Here is a 26,678-nt window from a genome sequence, read left to right as displayed (position 1 = left end):
TTATTAGGAAAGAATCCCATTCACTTAAGTTTGGCATTAGTGACTCTGCTGTCCTTCATGAAATAATCTAGGAATTCTCCTACGGGGAGAGGCCCATGAATCCTAAGAGAACCTGCTTGGATGATTTGGGCAAAATGTCCCACGTTTCCTGGGAGGAAATATGGGCAGGCGTAAGGCTCCCAGACCGACTTGCCCACGGCATCGATATAGGATGCGTCAGGCTGGTGTAGAGGGAGAGCTGAATCCAAACTCTTGCCATATCTGTAGCCTTCATTATCATGGGCAGCTTATACCATCTTGTGATGGATCTTAGTAAAGTTGTGGGGAGGATTGGTTCTTAACTTGTCTTCCAGCTCAATTGATCCTATGGTATTTGGAGCACAGAATGGAAAAGACTGACTCAGCTTCATAGAGTTTGGCCTGTTTCAGCCAGAAACATTTTTTTTTTTTTTTTTTTTGCTGAGCCAATTGGGGTTAAGTGACTTGCCTAGATTACACAGCTAGGAATGTTGTGTCTGAGACCAGATTTGAACTCAGGTCCTCCTGACTTCAGGGCCAGAGCTCTATCTACTGTGCCATCTGGCCGCCCTAACAACATGACCACCAGTCTGGCTTTCTCTTGGAGGGAATGGGGGGGGGGGGGGGGGGAGAGGGATGGGCAGTGCTTGCCGTGGGGGTTTGGAGCCCTCAGGGCTCAGCCCATGGCACACAGGCCTGGAGCAGCTGGCCCATCTGAGCTGTGCCCAGATAGCCTGGCAAGGAAAGGTTTGTAGAGCCGGGACCCCAGGCCCCTGCCTCTCCTGTTCAGGCACAAGACTGATGAGTGCAGGCAATACTAACAAGCACTCTCAAGAGGGACCTTTCCATGTCCAAAAAGCCCGCAAGGTGGGAAACCCCAGGGGGAGCACCTACTTGCCTCTTGCTGCATCTTCCTCACCATGAGCACTGGTGTCAGGGTGGCCAAACAGGCCATGCCCGCCCCACAGAGCCACGCTGACACAAAGCAGGGTCTTTCAGAGGAGTTTATTCCACTAATCTTTTAAAACTGATGCCCCCACAGAGGGCGGGCCAGACTACAGCCATCTGCATTTTGCTTTTTTGAGAAAAGTACTTTGCCAGTCAGTCTTTTTAAAATATCTTTTAAAAATATTGAGTGGGTAATGGTGAGAAAGGGCAGAATGGCCCTCCCCGGGCTTCTCTGCCCGCCCAAGAGCACCAGGACAGGAACCGGGCAGGAGGGTGAAGCTGCTTTCAAGATCAGACACAAACGAGAACAAGAAAGGACAGAGCCAGCACCCGGATCGCCAAGGCCTCTCCAGACAAGTAAGGGAAATGGGTTTTCCTCCTTCCTCCCCATTGCACCCCGCATTCTGGCTCTGAGGTCGGGGGACAGTACACGCCCGCTCTGGGAGGGGCTCAAGGGAGCACCTTGGGGAGGATCCTCACAGCCTTTCTGTCCTCGGTCTGGCTGCCTCATGCCGGGGGCCTCAATGTCCGCCCCACGGGGGATGTGGGAAGGGAAGAGTTGACCTCGGGCCCTAGCAGGGTGCCACCAGCCTCCTTTTCCGGATACATGCCCAGATCCATTCAGGAGAAACCTGCTGGGCCTCAGGGCTCTTGTCCCCACTGCCCACCACATGGGTGGCGGAGGCCGTGTCGTATTCTTGGACCAGATCCCCATTATAGGCCACGAAGTAGCGGCGGAGCTGGCTGAAATCCTGCGTGGAGGGCGGCAGGTAAAGCCGCACACCTGTGAAGATGTCCAGCAGCGTCTGCAAGTACGACAGTCCAAGGCAGTGAAAGAGAGGAGTTAATGAGGGGAGAAGACCCTTGCAGTCAATGTCCCCTGGGAGATGGGCCCGAAGGCAGCACAGCCTCAGGGAACCGCGGCCCCAGTCCTCTCCAGAGAACGGCCACTCCATCTGCCGCAAGAGGAGGCAGACGAAGCCTCCTGGGGCCGGCAACTCCACCTTAGGAGAAGGGGCTTGAAGTCTTTCCTGGAAAACCTTTTAGGCCCTAAGGGAACGCTGCAAATGGCAGCAGCAAAGAAGAAAGCCAGGGCCCTGAGAGGGCAAGGTGGCAGTGTGCTGAGGGGGGGAGAGAGAGGTGCTGGCACCTTCGACTGCTGTCCAGAACAGGCAGAGACGCGGGCAGTGAGGATGCAGGGATGCCCAGGCTCCCGTTGCTTTGTCCAGGCTGGGCCCCTGCCTAGAGTGTGTGTCAGGCAGCCCTGGCAGCCTCACTCAGGCCTCACGGTGCCAAAGGGGCAGATGGAGGTCCTGAGCACAGCTCAGAGGGAGAGGAGAACTGCAGGTCAGAACTGGGGTGGGGCGAGGGGGAGAGGGAGGGCGGGGGCCTCCCAACCTTGTACACACAGTCACAGGCCTATTCTCAGCTGTTCTTTAGCCCTTTAATGGAAATCACAAGTCTGGTTAAATGGCTGCCAAGCCTCGGGCCTGGCTGCTCTACCTCCTGCCTGCATGCACATCTCTCCTTCCTCTTTGCTCTCCAGCCAGTCTCCTCTGTAAGGCAACGAGAGACTCCTGAGTCCTGGGGGGGAGGGCTGTTCCCCACACTGCACCTGTGCCCAGGAAGTCCTGGCCTGGGGGGCCTGTAAGTTTTTTCCTATTATTCCCATCACACTGGGGTGGGAGTGGGTGGGGAATGATTGGGGCCTAGGATGGCCCCAAGAAGGGAAAGCTCAATGACTGGCTTTTTGCGCCCCTCCCCCCCCTTCCCATCCCCCTTCCGGCCAGACCCTGGTCATCACCTTCTTTGGGCTTGAGTTTCCTTCCTCTGGGGCCTTCCTTTTCTCCCCTTTCCTCTCCTCCACTTTCCCAGGGGGAGGTTTCACGGTGGGCTTGTTGCCTGTGAGGAAGAGAAGGGAAGGGGTGAGTGCAATGGATCCCCTTGGGCAGGCCAGTGACACCTACAAATTCTCAGAATCACAAAAAACTCAATAATTAACAGTAAAATATGTTTGATCACAAAGGAAAAACCAATCATCAAATTAAGTCATCAAAATATTTTTTAACAAAATTTCCCAGATGGACTTGGCTCTTCTCAATGATGCACTGATTCCAGGCAATTCCAATAGAGTGAGGATGGGAAATGCCAGTCACATCCCAAGAGAACCAGGGAGACTGAATGTGGATCCAAGCATTGTATTTTCACCTTTTTTGTTTGTTTTTTCTTTGTTATGCTTTTTTCCCTTTTGGTCTGATTTTTCTTACATAACATGACAGATATAAGAATACATTTAAAGGGACTGCACAGATTTAACCTGTATCACATTGCCGGCTGCCTTGGGGAGGAGAATGGGAGAAACAGTTGGAAAACAGTCTTAGAAAAATATTACACATGTGTGGAAAAATAAAATCCTACTGAAGTTAAAAAAGCCAGACTTGGCGGGAAGCTGCTAGGGAACATAAATGAGGACACCCAAGGAGGCTGACTTCTGAGCCCCAGGGAGAAAGGCCTGGACCAGTCCAGGGGACAGCACTGGGCCTGGAGGCAGAAAGCCAAGTTCAAATGAGACCTTTATAAAGCATTTCATTACCTAACTGCCAAGCACTTTAATGACAGTTATGACTGCTTAGCTCTCGGGCCAGGTTGCAGCCATGCTTTTCCCTTCCTCCTTCCCCTGGCCGCCATCTTACCTGTTTTACTCGGAGGGCCATTCATCTTTCTTTCTGCCTTTTTGGCTGGGCCAGGGGCCTTATTGGGAGATGCTTTGGAGGCTTTTCGAGAGGTGGAAGGCCCCATGTTGCCCTCATTCTCTCCACTGCTGCCACTAGTCACTGAACTTCCCTCATCTGCAGCCACCACAGTGAAGTCGGCCTTTTCCTTGGAGAGCTGGTACAGCTTCTAAAGAGGAGGACAAACCCCCCAGACTGTGAGCAAGGTGTGGCGGCAGCTCCCAATGGGGGAGCCGGCTGCCCTGTTCTAGGATGCCTCTAATGAAGAGCTCAGCCCCTCCTCTCCCTCCCCTCCCCCCCAACTTAGACAGGGCCTAAATCACTCCAAGCAACAGTGCACTGAACTGGCTGGGAGGCAGGAGCTGGGCTTCCCTCCCTCTGCCTTTCCTCAGCTTCTCTTGGGACCAAAGCCGTTCAGTGCAATCTGACTCCACCTGCGTGTGAACAAGCGGCACCTTCTGTGACCCAGGCTGTCCTCAGCGTCCCCCCTGTATTTGGGAAGCTCAGCCCCTCAGCCCCCTGGGCTGTCTCCCAGCCCCCTGTCATTCCCCTCCCCTCATTTCCTGCTCCTTCAGGTGCCTTACAGCCAGGGATTCTCTGACAAGCATCTTGCACTTCACCCACCTTACAAGACAACCCTCCAGAGAGGTCCCACAGGGACTCAAGGAGAAGGGCTCTCCTCTCTATGGAGACAGCAGTTCCCTGCCCCTCCCCTTCCATGAGACAGAGGAAAGTAGCGAAGACGGCACTTTGTGGGACTAGCTGGAGGCAGGCCTGAGCCATCCCAATTAACCAGTGCACCGGGTAGAAGAGGGCCCTGGGGAGCCCAAGTACCTTGAGCTGCGGGAGGTTGGTGGCCGACTTCCAATCTTTATCATCACGGATGCGGGTGCAGCGGGGGAAGCGGATGGAGATGCCGTCGGCCGTGTGGGCCTCGGCCTTGGAGAACTCCGCCCCTGTGATCTCCCAAACAGGAGCTTTCTGCAAAGAGGCAGGGAATTAGTTGGGGAAGAGACCACTGTGGGGGAGGGAAGGAGGTGGCGCGAGGGCGGTACCTTTGGATCTGGGACGATGAAGTCAGGGTAGTAGTTCTTATTGATTTTCAGCCAGCTGGGAATCTTACTGGGATCCTAGGGATCAAGAGCAGAGATGCCAATTAGCCTTCTCACTGTGGTTTACCATCTTACTGAAGAAGGGAGTGGAGTGAAGGCGCTGATTTATGTACGAGCCAGAGTCAGACTTAATTTTCAGCACTGGTGGGAAGCAGGAGCTGACACCTGAGCCGTCTCGGGGCGCGTGGAACCTCTGGACTGATGTCCCAGCGGCTCCTTCCCAGAAGGCCGGCGGTCAGCGGCCTGCTCTAATGCTGCTGCTTCTTCCTTACTCCACTTCCAGACCCCGCTGCCCCTTACCTTGCTGATCTTCACCATGTCCAGCTCGTTCTGCAGGCGAGCGAGGGTGGCGTCGTCGTGGCCGCCGGCGCACTTGGTGACGGTGCACCACTTCTGGCTGCTGGGGTCATAGCAGCCCATCAGGAAGATGGACATCATGCCCCCTAAAGGAAGGATGGGATAGAGGAGGACGGCCCTGAGGGACAAATGCTTTTAGCCAAGGACACTCAACCAGGCGGTTCAGGTGGCTCTGAGTCCCTCCACGACTCCCCCCTCAATGCCCCAGGCCCAGATTTCCTTTCCGGGCTGGGCAGCAGCCCATCGCCGACTCGGACAAGTAGAGGGGTTCTCAGTTTTTTAGGGAAGAATGACCAAGCAGACTTCTGATGCAGCCGCAGCTCCCAGGATTGTCAGTTCTGCCTTAAGGCTGGGATGTGGCCCAGGCAGGTCACCCACCAAGGTCTAGCAGGTCACAAGGGACTCTGGTGGGCCAGGAAACAGCCCCACTTCCAGCCAGGTACCCTCTCCCCACCAAGGATCCCCAGCACGGCCCAGGGAGGCTCAGACTGACCTTTGTTCCCTTGGCCATAGAAGGCCCCAAGGACCACCAGATCTGCCGTGTCTGCCATGGCCCCCTCGTTCAGGTAGTCCTTCTTCACTTTTAGCCAGTGCCGCTTCCCTGGCTCATAAGTACCCTGAGGAAGACCAGGGGGATACAAAATGCTGTGGTCCACATACAAGGCAAAGGAGAATCTCTTGAGATGCTTGATGAAAAAGATCTGGCAGGCTCCACAACGGGCCTGGTCTCTCTCTCTCTATATAAATTGCCCCCAGAGGTTCTGTACAATCCCTGCTCATTTCTGTAGAGGTTTACAATTAACAGAATGTGCTGCCATACGTTCCTATCTAATCCATAACCCCCTGTAAGTTTTTACCTCCACCTCAATGGAGACTCTGAAAGACTTGTTCTCAGTAAAAACCAGGAATACAGTTCCCAGGAACTTGCTTCCATCTGCCATCCCCAGGCAAGAAGAGATGGAGGTGGGGCTCGTCACAGGCAGAGGAAGCAACCAGAAATCTCTTGGGCAGAAAGCAATACCTCACCTTCACATCTTTTAGCACCAGTCCTTCCAGCCCTTCCCGGATGACACGATTAATCATATCAGCCAAATCTGAAGCTTTCTGTGGGGTAGAACAAGAATATGTTGCATCAGTTTGTGGGTAGAGAATGGCTAGAGATTTCTGTTTCCTTTCTAACTTCTCCTTCTCCTCCCAACCCGGCTCTCCTACTTTTCTAGCATTCAAACTAATCAATTGTCTACTGGGAATCTGGAGATCATAGTTTGTGCCTTTGAGCATTTTTTCTTGTATCCTTTTCTTCTATTTTTATTTTGTTTTAATTTTTTAGGTTGTATATGTATATTCATTTTTAAAAAAACATATTTCCATTAGAGTAATGTTGGGAGAGAAAAATCACAACAAAAGGGAAAAACCATGAAAAAGGGAAAAAAAAAAAGGTGCCAATCGTGTGCATATTGATCCACATTCAGTCTCCAGTTCTCTCTTTGGATACAGATAGTGTTTTCCACCCAAAGTTTATTGGGATTGTCTTGGATACTGAATTGCTAAGAAGAGCCAAGTCTATCACAGTTGGTCATTACATAAGCTTTTTGTTGCTGGGTGCAATGTTTTCCTGGTTCTGCTCAATTCACTTAACATCAGTTCATGTAAGTCTCTCCAATCCTCTCCAAAATCATCCTGTTGGTCGTTTCTTACGGAACAATAATATTCCATAGCATTTATCTACTATAACTTATTTAGCCATTCCCCAATTGATGGGCTTCCACTCAGTTTCCAGTTCCTTGCCAGTACAAAAAGGGCTGTCACAAACATTTTTGGTACATGTGAGTCCTTTTTCTGCTTTTATAATCTCTCTGGGATACAGACCCAATAGTGGCACTGCTGGATCAGAGGATATTGCGGGGTTTTTATTAGGTCTTTGGGCACAGTTCCAAGTGAGCAGCTCCCTTACTACGTGAGAAAATATAAACCAATGAATCAGCAACCAAAATAAAATAGGATAAAATAAAATAAAAATAACCTCACAGGATCATTCAGAGGGAGTGAAATATATATGTGTGTGTGTGTGTGTGTGTGTGTGTGTGTGTGTGTGTGTGTGTCAACTGTCAACTCCCTCCTGGGCAAACTACACTAAGGAAGTGCTCCTACTCACTGTGACATGCTTCATTTCAGAGAAAAGGATCCGATTGGGGATTTCAACCATGTTGTCATGGAGAAACTTCCGCCGTTCACACAATGGTCTATAGGAGGCAAAAAAGAGGTCAGGCTGGCTTTCAGAATACAGTTGTCAGCCTGGAGACTGTTCTGAGTAGGACCCAAAAGAACTACATTCAAGGTGACACGTTAGCAGAGCCACTTACTAAAAGGCAGGTTCCCTTCTCCAAATAGTTTGAACACACACTACAAAGACTAATTCTAGCCAGTGATGCTCATAGTGGAAGAGCTACTCCTCAGAGAAAGACTGAAATCATGTCATTTTTGTTCCCCCAAACCAGAGAAGAATTGACATCTTTCCCAATCAAGATTTAAAAAAAAATCTGGCATAAACTTGAAAACGATTCTGTTACTCATCCCTAGGACAGAGATCAAGTGGCTCTATAAGCAGGCTAGAGACTGAATTAGGCAAAAGGTATTATTGCCTAAATGCCCATGAGCAGAAAGATTAATCTGGTAAGATTAAAGGTCAAAGTCTCCTTTCTATGTGTGTGGGGTTTCCCCAGGTAGTCTGGCTCCAAGGATATGAAAAACTACAGAAGGGAATATGGGCTGGTCCCAGTGCTGAGGGAGGGCCCAGTCTCATCTCTGCATCTCAAGCATCCCTGCCTAGTAATCACAGCAATGCGTATTTAGATACTACTGTCCCTCCCACCCACAACTTAGGCCATATAAGTGTTATCACAATATCATTTTATAGGAAACTGAAGCTTAATCCAAGTGACTGGTCAAGGTAACCAAGTGAGGAGTCTGAGAACTAGGACTTGAACCCAGTTCTTCAAAACCAATGCTCTTGGTACTACATCTTGCCGCCTCTCCTAAGACCATTTTATAAGCATGTGGCGTGTCCTATGGACTCTTAAATCAAGAGCACTATGTCTGTGGTCAGCTCCTTTGAATCCTTCACATGACTTCCCTGAAGAACTGCCCACCTCAAGCCCTCCATGATGTGGTTGCTCAGTCCCTGCATTCTATAGTGCTCCCTTCTCTGAGACAGAGAAATCAAGGTGAAAGCACATGGGCTATGATTTCCACAAGTCCAGTCTTTCTCCGCTGGCTTCAGAACTAAAGCTGGACTCTGGGGTTTCAGAATTCTCATCAAGCACACTCACCTGTCCATCAGGCTGATATCATTGAAGTAGATGCAGTCAAACACAAATAAGCAGACATTGGCATCCTGGAAAGCAGCTTTCTGAAAGGGAATTCAACATGACTAAGGCTGACGGGCTCTCCGGCCAGCCACCTCACTGCAGAACATGGTGACCAACACTTGGAGGCAGCAGTTGTTATGAGGTGCCCACAGGGAAGCTCCTGGAAAGGCCAGGTTATGCTTGGCCACACAATCCTCAGCTAATCCCAGTCACATATGTCCCATTGGCTTGATGTTGAAAAAATTATTCTCACTCCCAACATTTACTTTCTTTTTTCAGAGAAAACCAAGAGATCAACATTTATGACCTGAGGGATGACTTCAGAATCATTTACCAGCAAAAATAAAATCCCACTCAAAGCAAAGATGCTTTGCATATAGAGTAAGTCAACAACATACTTGTGTAAGTGTACATACATATATACACATATACATACAGTCTGACAATTGCCACGTTGTACCTTATGCACACCCAGAGTCCCAAAGGGCAAAGGTTTGCTTGTTTTGGTATCGATCAGAAGGACCTCGGAGTCTAGGATCATGCTCTGGCCCCCTGGGAATGCCTGAGGGATGTAGTCCTTAAAATGGGCCACCTAGAGGCAGAAAGGCAGTTTAGCTCAGAGGGTTTCAGGGAGAAGATGAGTGGGCCATAGGCAGCCTCCCATAGGAATGGAGAGTTTAAGGAAAGGAAAAATATTCATGAAGGGGAAGGAAAAAAATTAATAAATGGAAGCCAAGATTCATTTACACATTAACTGAATCAGACATGATTTTAAGCCTTAATATGTATTCAGTGTTGTAATGTCCAGCTCTTCAGCTGGTAGTATACATTTATAGTTTCCAGATGAAAGCCATAATAAACATCACTGAGCACCTAAGGAAAAGGGAGAGCCAAAGGCTTTGGGCCCATGTACATTCATTCTGAAGACACATAGTTCATCCTTTTCCATTCTGGGTCATGTAAGGTACCCATTTACCACCAGGCATCAGTGAAGAGTTCTGTACGTATGGCTTGGATGGCAGTAACAAACTTATCTAAGCCAACAGTGCCTGCCAGGAAGGGCCCTTGGTCCCGCTCTGGAGCTCCTAGCACAAATAGTCCGATTTCACATAAGCAGCTGGTGACAAGGCTGGACAAAGCCTTGGTCCTCAGTTTGGACACTGCTCTCCCATCTGGAGGCTCCCTGACTAGGCTCAGTGAAAGGGCTTCTGAGGGCTCAAAGGGGCACTTACTTTATGAGGTAGGACAGGCTTGAGGCTTCGGCTGAAGTAGCTGAACTGATCCCCTTTCTTGTGCACCTGCACTCGCTCCCCGTCATACTTGATCTCAGAGAACATCCCATTGGGACACTTCTTCATTGCATATTCAATGGATTTGCAGGCTTCAGCCTGAGGGGAACATAGGAGGAGACACAGTCAGGAAGAGGCAGGAGCAGAGAAACGCTCCATGGGTTTCCAAATGGGTCTTAACTGTGGATTCCTCTGAGTGTGGGGGAAGGACAGCCTGGGGGGGCTGAAGATGGGAGGAGGAGTATCTTATATGGTAAACTCTCCTCACCTGCTATGGAGGGGAAGTGTGGCTAGTCCACCAGGAGCGCGAAGTGCCACTGAATGCAGGCTGGTCCTTCAGATGACATCCCTGCAGCTTGTCAGGACCTCTCTTAACTTAGGGTCACCTTTATGCTACACGGAGGCACTGGAGCTCAATTTTAAAACTCAGATATTGGGGTTTACTCTCCAGGAGAGTCACTATCTACTTTGTACATAAATGAGCAGTTTTCAAGGAACTACAACACAAGGTATACTTAAGTCATACTGAATGTCATTTAATCATTTTTAATATATCAAAAAGTACCAACAATGCCCTTTAAAACGGTTGCAGGCTTCAGAGTCACTGTTATGAATATCAGCTTGCTGTGTGACACGTGCACACTAGTGCATGGCCTGCTTCACAGACTGTCACCAGATAAGTCTCCCTCTTTTTAAGTCAATAGTAAGGTGGAAAGTAAATGGACTGGGTCCTCTGGGTGACTTTGGGCTGTTCTCACTTCTAAAACAAGGAGGGCAGGCCAGATGATACCTGAGGGGACATTCTCCTTTCTTCCAAAACTGGCTTCCAATTATATGAATTGATCTGTGGTAACATGTGTTTGACCCACCCCTAGCCACGGTTCCTCAACAGGCAGAAAGTTGCACAGATCCTTGAGGCTGCAAAGCCCCTAGAATGCCTGACAATTCAGCCTCCCACACTTCTGGAAGTAGTTACTAAATCCATGTTAAAGTTAAGGATGATGGATTGGGGGACAAGAGCTGGGTGGACAAATCCACCACATGAAAAGCCTCCTGGCCTCCTAGTCCAGGGTCCCTTTCTTTCTCCATCTTGCTTAAGATGTGCATATTCCCTGCCTCAAACATAACAATCTGGGCCATAGAGAAGTCCAATGCAGAAAAGAGCAAAACAAAATAACCCCACATTTCTAACAAGGCCAGGGAAGCCTCTTTAGCTATTCAGGAAAATCAAACAGTCATCACTGGCAAATGCAGTACTGGAGAGCCTTTTAGGTTGAAGTTCTGTTAAGTCTGCAAGACTTCCTGGTAGCGAATTAATGTGATGGGAAAAGCATGAGATCAGAAAAATAAATCACATTTCCCATGAAATGAGCAGATGCTGCAAAGAATCTCTGTCACACCAAGATCCCTCATGTCCAACTATTCTGGTGTTGGGGCACAGATCTGTCTCTGATCTACGAGAAGTGCAGGCAAAGCAGGAACCCTGGTGGTACAAATGAACTTCCAGAGCCCCTCAGTCATCCCTGTTTTTGACTCGGGCTCCTGGGGAGTGCCTGAGAGCAGCCCAGAGAATTAGGCCTAGAAGACACCCCACCCATTATTCAGTCCAAGCCCTCATTTCAGAAGAGGAACAGGAAGCCTAAGAGACAGCAGGGATTTGTCCATCGTCACACACATAATCAGTATAGAACAAGGACTAATCCTCGAGTCCCTGCTCCAAGGCTAGGTCATATTTTTGGTCTCCCTCAATTGTCAAATGGGAAAGTCACTCTTGTCCCTCCCTTGTTGTCTCTTCTAGTCTCCAGGAATGTAAGGTCTTAGGCCTTTGAACTGCTCTAAGTATCTTTGAACCAAAACAATGGGGCAGGGATAGCTCCTGGGTCTGCCAGGGTTAGAGAACTTTCCTCACCAGCATGGGCTGCACGGGGGTCATGAGAGTTGCCTGGACACTGAGTGCCCGCTTCATTCCCGGTGCCTTCTCGGACTCCTGCTGGTTCGCCAGGACACGTTCCACCACATCCTGGAGATTCCGTGAGGCCTTGAAAGCTTCATAGGCATTCGGATCCAGGGCATCTAGCCTGCCCAAAGAAGGGGAGACAGATTCCCAAATCAGCTCCTTCCAGGAATGAGAGCTGACACCCTGAACGAAGAAGACCACCCAGGCAAAGGCGGACCACTCCTCCTGCTAACAGGGTCTACAGAAGGGCCTGTACTTTGCGCCAGAGGAGAAGCCCGGGCAAGGCACGGAGGCCCAGCCCACTCTATGCTGCCACCTGCAGGGTGCCCACCAGGCAGAGGGCATGGTACTTACACGTGCTTGGCACCAGAATTCATCTTGAGGTCATGCTTAATGAGTCTGATGATGCACTTCAGGTCATTGGCCGTGCACCTAAGGGGAAATGAGGATTTCTCCCTCTGAGCCATGCTAAGGGGCCGTGTTCCTCTGGGACATCAGCTCTCCAGCCCTGGCCTACCCCCCGGCCGTCTGGCCCCCACGGTGGCACTGGGCCCTCACCTGGAGGCAATGTCCTGCAGCACACTTTGCTGGTCATCCTCTTTAGTGAGTTTGGACAACTGCAGGAGGAACTCGTCTACTTCCTGAATGGTGAGGAGGCTCTTGGCTGCAGGGGGGAAGGACCGGCTCTGCTCGAAGAACACGCGCACTGTCTCGGACACGTCTCCCTGTCTCCAGAAACCAAAATGCCGCCACCACAATTCACTGGCAAGGCCGAGCCAGGGCGGAAATCTGCAGCCATCCCCCCAAATTCTCCAAGCAAAAAGCCTCTCTTCTTTGGGGCGAATCACCCCGCTGCCAAATTAAGCAAAAATAGCTGTCTGTCTGCATACTGACCTGCTCCAAGTCTCGGACCATGTCATCCTGACTGCAGTTAAAAATCCGACTGAAAAGCTTCACAATCTGTTTGTCATTCAGATTGTAAACGCTTTTAATGACCCCCGGCAGGAGCAGCTTCACTGTCAGGTACACGTCGCCATGGAAACCATCTGAAGGCAGGAGAAAAGGAATTCCACATGAGAGTTGGAACTTGCTTCAAAAACATAAAAGAAAAAAGGGAGACCTCCAGGGTTAAGGCAGAGAAGACTATGACGGACTGGGCATTGTGCACTTCGGGGTTTTGAGCAAGTCACGTGCCAGTCCTATAGCCACCACCACAATGGGAGAGGAAAGAGGACCAAGTGAACTCTTTAGACAGAAGGCAGGGGAGCTGAGTTAAAGTGGGTCAAGTCTCATCATACCACCGCCCGATCCTTTCTGAAGAAAGTCATGGATGATCTGGGTCTTCACGTTGTAGCTGGGCTTGTCAGCCACCATGGCACAGAGTTTCCGAAACTCCCGCAACAAGCAGTCCTTGTGCTTTGGGTCACACTTCCCAGCCGACAGGGTACTCTTGGAGGGAGGGTTTGAGAGGGGTCCCTCAGAGGTGCTTGGCTTAGCTGTTGGGGAACGTAAAGAAATGGAAGCAAAAAGAGATTACTGCCTTCCCCTCACCAAGGCTGACCCAGAGTGCCAGGGACATTCATGAATTGAAATACTTATGAAATTTCTTCTATGTGCCAGGCACTGAGATATATTAAAAAATTAAATATGTTGCTATCCTTTCCCCCATGAAGATTACCACATACTAGAGGATATAAAACATAGACAGCTCAAACTGCAAAATCAGAACTGAAGGCATAAAGAGATTCTCTTTAAAGTGTCATGAGAGACCTCAGTGGAAACACATCATTCCTAGCGGGGGGAAAGATTGGGAAGGCTTCGAAGAGTAGAGGAAATAGCACTGGAAGAACCTTTTATAAGATAAAATTTCAGTTAGCAGAAGGGAATGGAGGAAGGAGCAAAGGAGTGGAAAGGTGGAAAAAACACAGTATTCTAGTTAAGTAAAGCAATGGCAATGGAAAGAATGGGGGGAAACAACAAATGGCAAAGTTCATATTCCTACAGCTGCTGGAGAGGTAGGCCAGCATCAGATTACAAGGAGCTTTGAATACAAGGGTCTTTTGTTGGGAAGTAAGAGGGAGATGGAGAAGGTTTCTGTGCAATGGAGCAGCATGAATGAATGAATGCATCATGAATAGTCTGGTTAGCAGTAGAATGAAAGATAACTTGGAATGGAGAGAGGGTAGAGCTGAGAAAACTCCCTTATCTGGGAGGCCGATACTTCCCAGAATTTCTCTCTTCCTTTAAGACAAAGCTCTAGCACTGTCTTCTCCAAGAAGCCTTTATCAAAGCCACAGCTAATATCTCCTCCAAACTCCTATTTCCTTGTGCTTACTCTAAGTATACTTATTTATGTCTAAATATCTCCCCAGTAAAACTGTAAATTTTGTATCCAGTGCCTATGGATATGAAAGGAGGCATTTAGTCAATACCTGTTGACTGAGTAAAGGCTTGACTTTAAAGCACTGTACTATATAAGTATGGCCAAAGGACTGCAAATGTACAGTGGATAGGAGAGGGACTATTCTGGGGGAGTGGCAGTGGGGCTGGATGGAAGAACTGTAGACAAAGAATGTGACTGGTTGTAAGAGAAAGATGAGTCGAAGACCAATAAATCAAGAAGCAAGCACTTATTAAGAGCCTTTATGTGTCAGACACAACACACTGGGGATACAAATCCAAAAGGGAGACAGATCTTGCCCTCAAGGAGCTTCTAGCCATGATCAAGGGCAGCTGTGTGGAGAATGGACTGAAAAAAGAAAAGACTTGGAAGTTTGGAGGCCATGAGGAGACCACTGTGATAAGTGGGAAATGGCAAGGGTGCTGATGGTACAAGTACAATTAAGGGAACGGTTTGTGGAATAAACAAATTAGGTTCAAAGAGAAAATTAAGACTGAAAAGATGAGAAACTGTGTTGGGTGAAAAGTGGTGCCAACCAATAAAAAATTAAGTCAGAAAATGATTTAGGGTAAAAAGGACTAATGAGAAAATGTCAAGTACTCCATTTTTACTTTAAAGACAGACAGACAGACAGACACACACACACACAAAATGACCTGACTTCTAGAGAGCAAAGAAAGTCAAACAGAAGGTGACCTGTGTACACCCTATACCTTCTTACAGAAGAACTATGATTCAATTTTATGCCCCGGAAATCCAAAATTGAAGAGTCAGACTGATATGAAAAATAATTGCAGCTCCCCCAATTTCCATCCTTTCCCAACTTATTGTACTTTCATAATGGATAAAGGATGGTCAAAAAAATAACTTCCTGCCAGATCCTAGAAGAATTTCCAAACCAAATTATTAAGTGTTTTCCCTTTTCCCCTCTCATTTCCATTTGCAAAACAAATTTAATTTTGTATGCTGGTAGCAATATCATTAGCAAATTTGCTGCTGATGCAAGCTGTTCCTTTGTTTAATTTTTTTAAAACAAATTCTTAATCCATTCTCATTTGCAATCTACTGTTTTTTTTGGGGGGGGATTAATTTCTTTTTCTTTTTATAGCTCCTTATTTACAAAACATATGCATGAATAATTTTTCAACATTGACCTTGCAAAACCTTCTGTCCCAACTTTTTCCCTCCTTCCCCCCAAGCCCTCCTGTAGATGGCAGGTAAGGGCTACTGTTTCAAAGAACATTCGTCAAGGTGACAGAGAAATCTGAGGAAGAAACTTTAGGGTCAATGCTCAGCCATGTTTCAGGGCAAATGGGACCTCCTGTATATAAACATGAAATTTTTCTCATCCTATATCCTGGCATGACTGGGTCTTCATCAGTATTACTCTCTCACCTCTGAAATTCTATCATGGTCCACTCTTCATAGAAGCACAGCTAAAAAATCCCACTACAAGACTAGCCTCTGTCTAAAACAGCCTCTTTTTTGACACTGTAATTATACTTTACTAATCTCACCATAAGGAACTAATTTAAAGAATTTAAATCTAGAAAGCATTCATTTAGACTGAATTTTCTTTTACAGAGGAGGCGGCCCAGAGAGGCCTGCTGGATTATCTGAAGCCACAAAGGAAGGAAAGAGCAGAGCAAGACTCTGAATTTATAATCTTGGACTCTTTTCACTATACCATACTGACTATACCTAGTCTTTATAAAATATTTTAATTTAATAGTTTATTAGTCAATCTTCTTTGATTATATGCAATTTATAAGGCAGATAAGAAAAGGGCAGAAGAGAAATTTATAATTTCTTATCTTATGACCAAGTAATAATCTTGCTTCAACTCCCTTATAGTCATAAGGGACTCAAATTGTAAAGTTCTTACAAAAAGCCATCAAATGATCCGGGAGTAGCAGATTTCTAACTGTGTTATAAAATGACAATCACAACAAGTTGGTACTTAGACTGATTAGTTATGTAATATATTACTGTAAATGAGCATAGTAACCTATTATTTGATAAATCCAAAGATCTCAGATTTGGGGGTAAGAACTCATTATTAAATAAAAATTGCTGGGAGAATTGAAAAGCAATATTGCAGAATCAAGGCATAAATTAACATCTTATACTATATACCAAGACAAGATAAAAAATGGCTATACTATTTAGATATGAAGGGTAATATCATAGCAATTCAAGGGAGCATGGAAATTCAAATCTATGGATAAGGAAAGAGTTTATGATTAAAGAAGAGATAGACAGGACCATGGGAAGTAAATGGATAATTCTGATTACATGAAATTAAAAAGTTTCTACATAAACAAAACCAATACAACCAAAATTAAAAGGAAAGCATGAAAGTGAGGGAGAATTTACAGCAAATTTCTCTTAGAAGATCTTATTTTTCAAAGATATAATGAACTGAGCCAAAGTTATTTAAAAAAAATTAATCATTCCTCCAATGATAAGTGGTCAAAGGATACAAACAAGAAATTTTCAAGAAGAAAGCAAAGCTAACAAAAGTCATGTTAAAAAAAAAAAAAAGCTCTAAATCAGTAATAGAGAAATGCGTGAAATAAGAAGAAAATATTCTGAAACCCCAAGGCCACTATCTTACCTGCGAAGCCAGAGAATTTCCGGGGATTGGTGTTCATGACTGAGGAGGCTCCTTTGTGTGGAGAAACCACCTGGCCAGTGGGGGTCAGCTTGGCCTGGACTGTGGCTCTCTTGGTTGGTGTGCTTGCTGCCTTGGAGGAGAGTGCTGCGGGATAAACAGCAAGATCATCAGGTGATGGGACAGAGACCAGTACACCCTGAGGGTTATCACAGTAGGTCAAGTTGATAATAGAAACTCTATTTTTTCAAATTCCAAGCCTTCTTTCATCTTTTAGGCATTCTCTATGGAGACAGAAACTCAGATGGCAGCTCAGGTTTCCCAGCATTCCTCACTCCAGCACTGATTTCAAGACTATAGGCAAATCAAGGCAAATCTTATCTTATAAGAGAGCAAATTGTGATAGAGCGGGCTGTAACCTGAAGGTCACAGAGGAAGAGCACTGACTACGCTGAGATGGCTGACTTCTAGGGGAGACAACTCTCTCCACGAGGGCCTCTCTGCAAGCTGAGAGTTGTCCGAGGCATTGAGGGCTTTACCCCAAGTCTCCAAGGCCACCAGGCTTTGCTGCCTCTAGAATAAACAATAAGTTAAAGTAGCAGAAAGAGATGGAGAGCTCCCAATGACTGAATATCCCACTAGACCACATCTGCCATGGGAGGCTGACAGCTGTGCATGGAAGAGTACGCGTACATCTAGCCTGGAAGCTTGCTCCTTTCTAAGGCAGGTTTGGTGCCCTTCTTCTGTGGGCTGCTACTTCCCCAACTGTCCTCCCTTAAGAAAATGAAGCCCTCATCCCCTGCCCGCACTTCCAGAAGGCCCCAGGCTCTGCCCAGTGCCTCACCTGCAATCAGCTCGCTGATTTGATCTTTCTCTGGGTCCTGCAGTTCTTCCCAGCCCTCAAGCTCAGTCAGGTCCTCAATCTTCTTGGTGGTCGCCCGGGCCCGTTCCAGCTTCTCAAACATGCACTTGATATGGTACCACTCCTTCATATCGCCCCCGGATTCTGAGAAGGGGTTGGGGACCACCTTGCCTATGCGGCACACGCCCTTCACTATTTTTTCCTTGCATTTCTTACAGCCGGCTGTGCCACGCTTGGCATAGTCCACACAGTATCGCTGTTCAGCCATCTCAGAAACGCCCGTGCAGAACCCCACATGTGACACAGGTAGGCAGGCAAAGCGGGCAGTACATGGCCCTGGGATGCCCTGCCTGAACCAGAAACAAGGCTGCTTCTTCAAAAGGAGCCAGAATCCATGAAAGGGACCACTGGAGAGCTGGCTACTTAACAGCCACCGTGATGGCTCCTGGAACAAATGTGGAACTGTCCTTTGGCCAAAAGTTCTGCAAGTCTGCTGGAAGAGCACAGTCAAAGCCAACGGCATGCAGCTGCAGAGTAGACAGAAAAAAGGGAGAGATGAGAGCCCCGATGCCCTTGCAGTAGTCCAAAGACGTAGAAATAAAGCTGAATAATAAAACATTTTTCCAAAAGCAGTCTACTCTTACTCAAATAGTACTGAATAGAGCTAGAAGAAGTCAGGCCATCAAGTTTAGGACTCTAATTTCAACTGAACCCTGGCTAGGGGAAGACCTAGCCATCTCCAACCGATTTTCTGTCCCACTGCTCATAGTGACTTTCCCTAAACTCTTTTCTCTTTAGTCTCCATGCTGCCACTTTCTGAGATTAGGATGTCAATTTTATTCTTTACAGAGAAAACATAGGCCATTTTCTATGAGCTCTCTCTCCTCACAGTATCTGCATCTCATAACAGGTTGATGTAATTTCCCATTATCTCCTCCTTTACTCCAGGCTCTGATGTAAAGGTGGAAGTCCACCCTTTCCTGTCTCATAAATGCCCTCACAACCATTCCTTTTCGTTTCTAATTTTCAATTTCTCCCTATTGGCCTTTTCTTCTCTGAATATTCCTACTCTTTAAAAAGTTTCCCTGGATCCTTCCATCCCTTCTTGTAATTATCCTCTCTCCTCCCTTCATCAACCAAACTCCTAGAAAAAGCTGTTTCTTCTTACTTCTCAACCTTTTGCCATCTAGTTTCAGACCTTTATTACTTAACTGAAACTGTTCACTCAAAGAAGTCCTAACTGCCAAATTTGATAGACTTTTTAAAGTCTGCATCCTTTCTGAGTTCTCCAAAGATTCTGGCATTGCTGACTACCTCAACAATCTCTTCTTCTCTAGGATGCTAATGCTGCTCTAATGCTGCTCCCTCAAGGTTCTCTTTCAGATCTGTTTCTCCTTTATTAGATCATTATCCACATTAAAGTCCTCTAATGGTAGTAAAGATAAAAACTGTGTCTTGATGCTCCTTTTCTATTCTATATTCAGTGACCTTATCAATTCCTATGAATATAATTAATATCTCGATGCAGGTGACTTCTAATTATAGATATCCAGTTTTAATTTCTCTTCTGAGATCCAATCCCACATTAAAAAAAAAAAAAATGGACATTTGGAATTGGATGGCCTATAGGCATTTCAAACTCAACATTTCAATAGAACTCATTATCTCTTCCCACAAACTCAACTCCTGTCCCAAACTTCCTTATTTCTTTTGAAGGAAAAACTATTCTGCCTGCTGGTCACTCAGGTTTTAAAACTTTGGTATCACCTTCAACTCCTTTCCCTTATCCCACATATTCAAACATTTGTTAGATCTTGCTTTTTCTATCTCCATCACATCCCTCACAGTCTTATCTTCATCCCCCCCCCCCCAAAAAAAAAAAAAAGTCAACATCCCAATGGCTCTTTTCAACAGCAAGGTGATTCAGGCCAGTTCCAATGGTCTTCTGATGAAAAGAGCCATTTGAACCCAGAGAGAGAACTATGGGGACCAAGTGCGGATCACAACATAGCATTTTCACCTTTTTGTTGCTTGCTTGCATTTTATTTTCTTTATCATTTTTTCCTTTTTTGATCTGATTTTTCTTGTGCAGCATGATAAATGTACAAATATGTATAGAACTGCACATGTTTAACATATATTGGATTATTTGCTGTCTCGGGGGGGAAGAAGGGAAAAAAAAATTGGAAAACAAGGTTTTGCAAGAAAATGTTGAGAATTATCTATGTATGTTTTGAAAATAAGAAAGCTTTATTAAAAAAAATCATCATTCTAGTTCATATCTTTCATCATCTCTTAACTGAACTATTGCTATATTCTAATTGGTCTGTTGGACTCTAGTTTCTCCACTCAAATAAATGCTCTGAGAAGTTAATATTTTGCTATTATAGTAATAACCAATTATAAGATCGGGATTCAGGGTTTTCTGCTTTTATTTTCTCATTTAAGACCCAGCCCCTATTAAAAAAAAATCAATCTCTGAAGGACATGGCTGATTGATGGGATTGTCCTAGCCTTCAAAGTATACACTCTTCAATCTTAGATGGGAGCCCACTGAACTAGGAAAACTTATTCTTTTTTCAAGTGTAAAAATAATCCAGTCTGGATGAGTTCTTGCTCCAAGGAAATGAGCTCTAGTTCTTGTACCCGGCCATTGGAGTTTAGGATAACCCTACTCATTAAGGAAAAAACCAATCAGAGTGGTCTAGAAGGAGATGGATTCCTCTGTACAGACTGCTGAAGCTGCTGAAATCTCATGATTAAGGCACATTCTCAACAGAAAGAGTTGAAGACTTTTAGCTCAGGCTTAATTTTCCCTTTCAAAAAATATTTAAAGCATTTATTGTCTCCACTGGGGGGTTTGGGAGGGGAGGAGGACTTTGGTTATGGAGAGAAACCAATGACTATCAATTTGTGATTAGCTAGCCTAATTAATAAATTGATTATCACCCAAAACTCTGTCTCTAGGGTTTATCATTCATCACAGCTACATAGAAATGCCAAAGATTTTCCTAAAGCCCAGGTCCAACCATGTCACTTCCCTTGCAAACTCCAGATTATCTCTAGGATCAAACACAAACTCCTTTTTGGCATTTAAAGCCCTTCATATCCTGGCCCAAATATCATTCCCTCCATATACTCCACAGTACAAACTGGCCTTTTTTACTGGTCCTCATAAATCACACTGCATCTCCTGTCTCCAAGCCTTGGCAAATCCTTATCCATCCCCCTTAATGCTAACCTCTTCCTTCTGAGATTTCCTCCCATTTACTTTGCATGTGTCTTGTTTGTACATGGTTGTTCTCATGTGGTCTGCCCCCATTAGACTGGGAGACCCTTCCAGGTGGGGCTTTTCTTGGTATCCCTAGTTCTTGGCCCAGATCCTGCTATAAAGACTGGTTGGTCTAACTTGTTCTTCCTGCCTGGCATGCATTCTTTTTTGCTTACCTCTCCTAGGCAGTTTAGTCTTTTTGAGACTCTCTTAAAGGGCCACCTTCTATCTAAGAACTTTTAAAATTCTATCTGACTAAATAAAGGAAAGGGACCTGTATGTGCCAAAATGTTTGTGGCAGCCCTGTTTGTAGTGGCTAGAAGCTGGAAAATGAAAGGATGTCCATCAATTGGAGAATGGCTGGGTAAATTGTGGTATATGAATGTTATGGAATATTATTGTTCTGTAAGGAATGACCAGCAGGATGAATACAGAGAGGACTGGCGAGACTTACATAAACTGATGCTAAGTGAAATGAGCAGAACCAGGAGATACCTCAACAATGATACTGTTTGAGGATGTATTCTGATGGAAGTGGATCTCTTCGATAAAGAGAGCTTTAATTGATCAAAGATAGACAGAAGCAGCTACACCCAGGGAAAGAACAATGGGAAATGAATATAAACTGGTTGCATTTTTGTTTTTCTTCCCAGGTTACTTATACCTTCTGAATTCAATTCTCCCTGTGCAACAAGAGAACTGTTCAATTCTGCACACATATATTGTATCTAGGATATACTGTAACCCATTCAACATGTAAAGGACTGCTTGCCATCTGGGGGAAGGGGTAGAGGGAGGGAGGGGAAAAATCGGAACAGAAGTGAATGCAAGGGATAATGCTGTAAAAAATTACCCTGGCATGGGTTCTATCAATAAAAAGTTATTTAAAATAAAATAAAATAAAATAAAATTCCATCTGGCTGCTAGCTCCCATCCCCCACCCTCCTCCTACAGCCCCAAACCTTTTATCTACTCTGAATATACTTAAACAGATACTTGTAGATTCCTCAAGCTAAAATGTTAAGATTTCTGAGGGCAAGGACTGTCACACTTTTGTATTTGTATCCTCAACAGCTGGCACAATAAGTATTTAATATGTTTTTGACTGTTTAACACAGGCAATCCTCTTTTTTCAAAGAAACCCACACAGAAAAATCTATTTTACCTAACAAATGAAATCTCTTATATTGATGATGACTCTTAGACACTTTAAGATCCTTGACTGTTTTTTTAAAAACTGAGATTAGTGTTAATTATATAGCTGTAGTTAAGTGTTAAGTTACAATAATTTTACAGAATCAAAAAATGTTAAGAGCTGGAAAAGTCCTTCAAGATCATCCCATTTCCCCACTCATCCATACACCCACCTCCTAATTTTGCAGAGGGGGAAACTGAGATGCAGAAGTTATAAATTGTCTAAAAGTGCAAAGGTGAGTAGTAGAGTTGAAATGAGAAGTTCTCTAGATCTTTAGTCTACAGCTTCACCCCTACTGATTCATCTAATTCTTGAAAAACTAGTGATTCAAGATATAAACATTAAATATTAAGTAGAACATTCAATTATTCAAAAGGGATTAATCTAAAAGTGCGATTTTCTTGGACCATTTAAAGGTTTGGTTAAAGCTCAGCAACTACCTTAAAGTAAAATGAGAATGTTATCGGTATTGAGTAGTAAAGGGAAGCCCGAAGAACTGGCAGCAAAAGGGTCAGAATCTACTGCCAGCTACAAATCAATCAGAAGAAATCTTTATGAAATCATAAAGCAAATCAATTGGAAAATATTTTTGTTCAATTTACACCAACTGTCCAGAGAACTATCCCACCCCCCAAATTCATTTGTAGTTTCAAACCATATGGAAATCCTCCTCAGGTGGATAATTTTTCGGATACTTGTCAGCTGTTCCCAACAGCGGCCAGAGCCCCCTAGCGGGTCCGGCAGAGATGTCCGAGGTGGTCAGCAGCACAGACCCCACTAAACTAATCCAAAGGACACCAGCCACGCCTAAACCCCACCCGGTTAGGGAATTTCTTTTCGCCTTCAAGGCAAGGATCGGAGCAGCTGGTTCGGGGTGGGAGCGAGAGGGGCAAGGAAGCGAATGGATGAAAGTGGAGGACCCTCCCCCTCCCCCCGACAGTGAGGCCGGTCGGGGCGTCTTGGGCGGTGGAAGAGGACTCAGGCGCTCCGAAAGGAAAGAGGACCAGTCCAGAGGTCTCAGCTGGGAGGAGGGATGGGGAAATGCGGCGATGGGGGAGCAGATTAGTAAGAGGGCGTGTATGGGGGGGGCACGCTGTGTGTGCGTGCGGGGATCTAAGAGTACGAAACTACGGGTCCCATCAACGGGATGGGGGACACCGGATGTGGGGGCGAGAGCTGTGGAAGGGGAATGGGGCTAACCCAGGGTGCCCACGGGCGGAATGGCGTCATTCTGTGCGGGTCCACTATAGGGGGCTGAGTGCCGAGTGCAAGAGAGGGGTGGGGGCGGGGGGACACGTGTTCGTTGGTGCTGTGGGGGGCACCAACTGTTTGGAGCGGGGTACTCTGTTGGTAGGTGAGGGGACGGAGCTGACTCACGGTGGGAGGAGGGGTTACCTGCGGGGGGGGCGGGGTGCCACGTGTATATGGGAGAGCGGTGGAATAGCTTTGGGGAAAGGGCCCAGGTAAGCGGGGCGCATTTTGTTGGACCAGAAGGTCGGGGTCTCCTGGGACTAAGGCCTCCTGGGAGCCGTGAGCCCCCTCCTCCCGCGCTCCGGCCACGCGGTGGGAGGGGCCTCCTGGAAGCCACCTGGCTTCCTCTTTTGTCCCCCTTACCTGTCTCATTTGTCTCCCGGCTCCGACCTGACCAGACCCGGCTCCGGAAGTCGGGAAAAGCCGGAGCCTAGTCGGGAAAAGGCCTCGCGCCAGAGGTAGTTAAAACTACGATCACTTTAAATCCGGGTTCTTGGACACGGCGACAGTGCGCAGACGCAGAAGGACGCGGGGCGGTGCTAACCGCGAGAGCTTGTTCGCAGCTCCGAGGGGAGTTCCGAGCACCGCCCCTACTACGGAGGGTCCGCCCCCAGAGAGTAGGGTCCGCCTCCAGAAGGACAGCAAACGGTGCCCCTCGTCCGGCAAAGCAACTTGGAACGCTATTATTCCTTCATCTTTCTCCGGTCCGGGGCAGCGGAGAACAAAATAGTAAGAAGCGTGGCCAGTCAGGTGTCCACTTGGAAGCCAGGGATCTCGTATAAACTTAAACATTGTTTTTAGTCAATATCTAATTTTTATATCATCTATAAAACTCCATCTTCTGTAAGAAGCCGTTCCCAGCCTCCCTTAATACTAGTTCCTTTCCTTCGAATTTATCTTCAATTATTCTTATATATGTCTTCTTTGTATTAGTTTATTACACTTTGTATCTCCTTTGAACTCCTATTATTCCTTGGCACACTGTAGGCAATTAACAAACGCTTGTTGACTTGCCCCGAATTCACGTGTCTCAACTCCTAACTCTCTCAGAGATTCATTCCTTAAAATAAAGAATTATAAGGGAAGTTCCAATTTCTTCTCTCCCCCTCCCCCCCATCCTATCAAATCTCACAAATGACTGGAAGGATGCAGGGGGAGGATAAGGCAGCATCATTTCCAGATAATTGGACCCCTAGGAATGATATCTGTTAATACAGTCTATTTTGCAGGATAAATAAATGTAATAGAATTTCACAAACGTTTTAGCTCTTTGCTTGTTTGCTATCAATTTCATCCTAAGGGAGCCCTTAATGCTTTCTACTCTGAAGTTCTCCATCTGTAGAATGGAGCCAAGATAGGTTGTCTATCATTTCCAACAGGGGGAAAATGGGAGATTTGGTAAGCTTGGATGAGATGCAGGAGCTTTTCCGTGGCAAGAAAGGGAGAGGTGAGAGATAAGCAGGATGTGCTGGAGGGAATCATCTCATTTTTAGTATGATGAGCATTTATACCTTGAAAATCAGTAAATGCTTCAAATCAGTACTTGATTTATTGTTTTGTTCACAATTTAGGCGTAAGTAAATGATAGAGAAGTCAATAATGCACATTAAATTTAAAAGTATGTTGAGCATCCTTCTTTACTCCCTTCCCCTCCATTTACCAGTATGCCCCTGGAAATAGTTTTGCTCATTTTTTAACTCACATGTTATGAATGGCTTTACTAAAGCTTAAAACTGCACAAATATTTTTAGGATATCTTGTATTTGTTAAGTTTCTACTAAATTCCAAGTGAGAGACATTGCAGATAGAAAATAGTGAATAGACCTGGCTCCAGTGCTAGACTTAGATTCAAGTATAGGATTTGGCTCTCTGATTCTGGGCAAGTCATTTAACCTCTCAGTCTTTAATAAACAGGCATCAGTCTGCATTGATATATTGGGCTTGTCACTGGGAACTCCTTACTGATAGTGAAAGCACAAGTACAGTCCCCATCTCTGTGTGCCAGGCATGGTGCTATTCTTTCTAATTTTTTTTTTTTTTTAATTTTACAGATGAGGAAACTGAGAACAACAGATAGTGACTTGATCTAGTTCATATAGATTGGAGCATATTTATAAGACATGCAGTAGATTTTCAGGTAGCTTGGCATTTTCAACTAGAAGAAAAGAGATGCCAAAGGACTGCTTCTGTTTATTTTAAGCATTGAGAAATTTTAAAAATATTGATATATTTCACTTTTGACATCACAATCATGAGGTACTGTCCAAGGTACTGGAGACAATGTACATGTATATCCTCTTGACTCTCCCAGAATCAGGATTCTGTGTTTCCACAGGTGGGACATTATGTCCAGATGCTCTGAGTATGTACCACGACCCTTTTAGAACATGATGCAATAATTTAGGATCAATCTTCCCATTTTGCAGATCAGAAAAATAAATTAGACATTGTGCCCAAAAATGCATACTCTTGACTCTTTCCACTACACTACATTGTCTACGTTATGTCACATTCCTATGCCACAATTTGTTTGGCTAGATAGATAAATTGCTGGACCTGAAGGTATGAAGACCTGAATGCAGATCATATAAATATATAAGAAATCACTTAACCTTTTTCTTTGTTTTCTCATCTAAAAAATAAGGATGATAATAGCATCATCTCAATAGTCCTTTGAGACTTTTGAGACATCTCAAAGGACTGTTGTGAGAATCAAGTGAAATATTTGTTAAGTACTTAGTGTGGTGCCTGTTATAAGTATATTCTTAATAATTGATTATTATTAGTGGTTTTTTAAAAAATATTGATTTCCCATTCCATGGGCATTTTTTTCTCCCTACAAAAGGCATTACTTTGGATATTTTAACTATATGTCATTGACCTCATTAGGTTTATATGCCCTATAGGCAGAAAGGTGGGCCAAAAAGCATAAATAATTCATTAACTTATTTATCATAAATCTAAACTGCTTTATATAATAGTTTCAACCAATTCACAACCTGACTTAAAACATATCATCACTCTGTTGTTGTTCTTTTGTGTCTGACTCTTGGTGAGCCCATTTGGGATTTTCTTGACAAAGATGCTGTAATGGGTTGCCATTTCTCATTCTACCTCATTTTCCAGTTGAGGAAACTGAAGCAAACAGAACTTGCTCAGCATCACACAGCTAGAAAGTGTCTAAGGTCAGATTTGAACTTCTGAAAGTGAGTCTTCCAGACTCCAGTGCCAGCCCTCTGTGCTCTAGAGCATCACTTAGCTGCTGTCATCACCACAGCATTGATTTATTACCCAGATGGTTTT

At 45.5% G+C, this 26,678-nt stretch overlaps 1 protein-coding gene across 2 annotated transcripts; it reads right to left on the bottom strand.

The window, feature by feature from the left end:
- Positions 1 to 1,008: 1,008 nt before the first annotated feature.
- LIG3 (DNA ligase 3) lies at positions 1,009 to 23,858 on the bottom strand. Of its 2 annotated transcripts, none has more exons than XM_051992419.1 (20): positions 23,739 to 23,856; positions 17,641 to 18,185; positions 16,800 to 16,943; positions 13,080 to 13,277; positions 12,676 to 12,827; positions 12,340 to 12,506; positions 12,136 to 12,213; positions 11,734 to 11,902; positions 9,768 to 9,923; positions 8,996 to 9,127; positions 8,497 to 8,576; positions 7,323 to 7,410; positions 6,194 to 6,271; positions 5,661 to 5,784; positions 5,111 to 5,253; positions 4,754 to 4,828; positions 4,533 to 4,679; positions 3,660 to 3,867; positions 2,771 to 2,868; positions 1,009 to 1,772 (listed from the first exon to the last, which is right to left on the bottom strand). In XM_051992419.1, exons 2-20 carry the CDS (start codon positions 18,179 to 18,181, stop codon positions 1,539 to 1,541), a joined length of 3,012 nt encoding a protein of 1,003 aa, XP_051848379.1. In that variant the 5' UTR covers positions 18,182 to 18,185; positions 23,739 to 23,856; the 3' UTR covers positions 1,009 to 1,538. The 2 variants fall into 2 exon arrangements, with proteins under 2 accessions (XP_051848379.1, XP_051848380.1); XM_051992420.1 differs by lacking the exon at positions 1,009 to 1,772 and adding an exon at positions 1,779 to 2,522 and having other exon boundaries at positions 23,739 to 23,858.
- Between the last annotated feature and the right edge of the window lie 2,820 nt (positions 23,859 to 26,678).

This window comes from Antechinus flavipes, chromosome 4 (genome assembly GCF_016432865.1).
Source record: "Antechinus flavipes isolate AdamAnt ecotype Samford, QLD, Australia chromosome 4, AdamAnt_v2, whole genome shotgun sequence".
NCBI classification, from domain to species: Eukaryota; Metazoa; Chordata; class Mammalia; order Dasyuromorphia; family Dasyuridae; genus Antechinus; species Antechinus flavipes.
Note: the sequence above shows the minus strand (reverse complement) of the source record. Positions and strands in the feature narration are given on the sequence as shown.

Bases quoted from the DNA above. Each gene is read 5' to 3' on its own strand.
- LIG3 (XM_051992419.1), bottom strand. From the start codon at position 18,181: ATGCCGTTGGCTTTGACTGTGCTCTTCCAGCAGACTTGCAGAACTTTT. The intron at 5,785-6,193 runs GTGAGGTATTGC...GGTCTTCCTCAG, and splicing joins TGGTGCTAAAAGATGTGAAG to GGTACTTATGAGCCAGGGAA. The intron at 4,829-5,110 runs GTAAGGGGCAGC...CTTGATCCCTAG, and splicing joins ACATGGTGAAGATCAGCAAG to GATCCCAGTAAGATTCCCAG.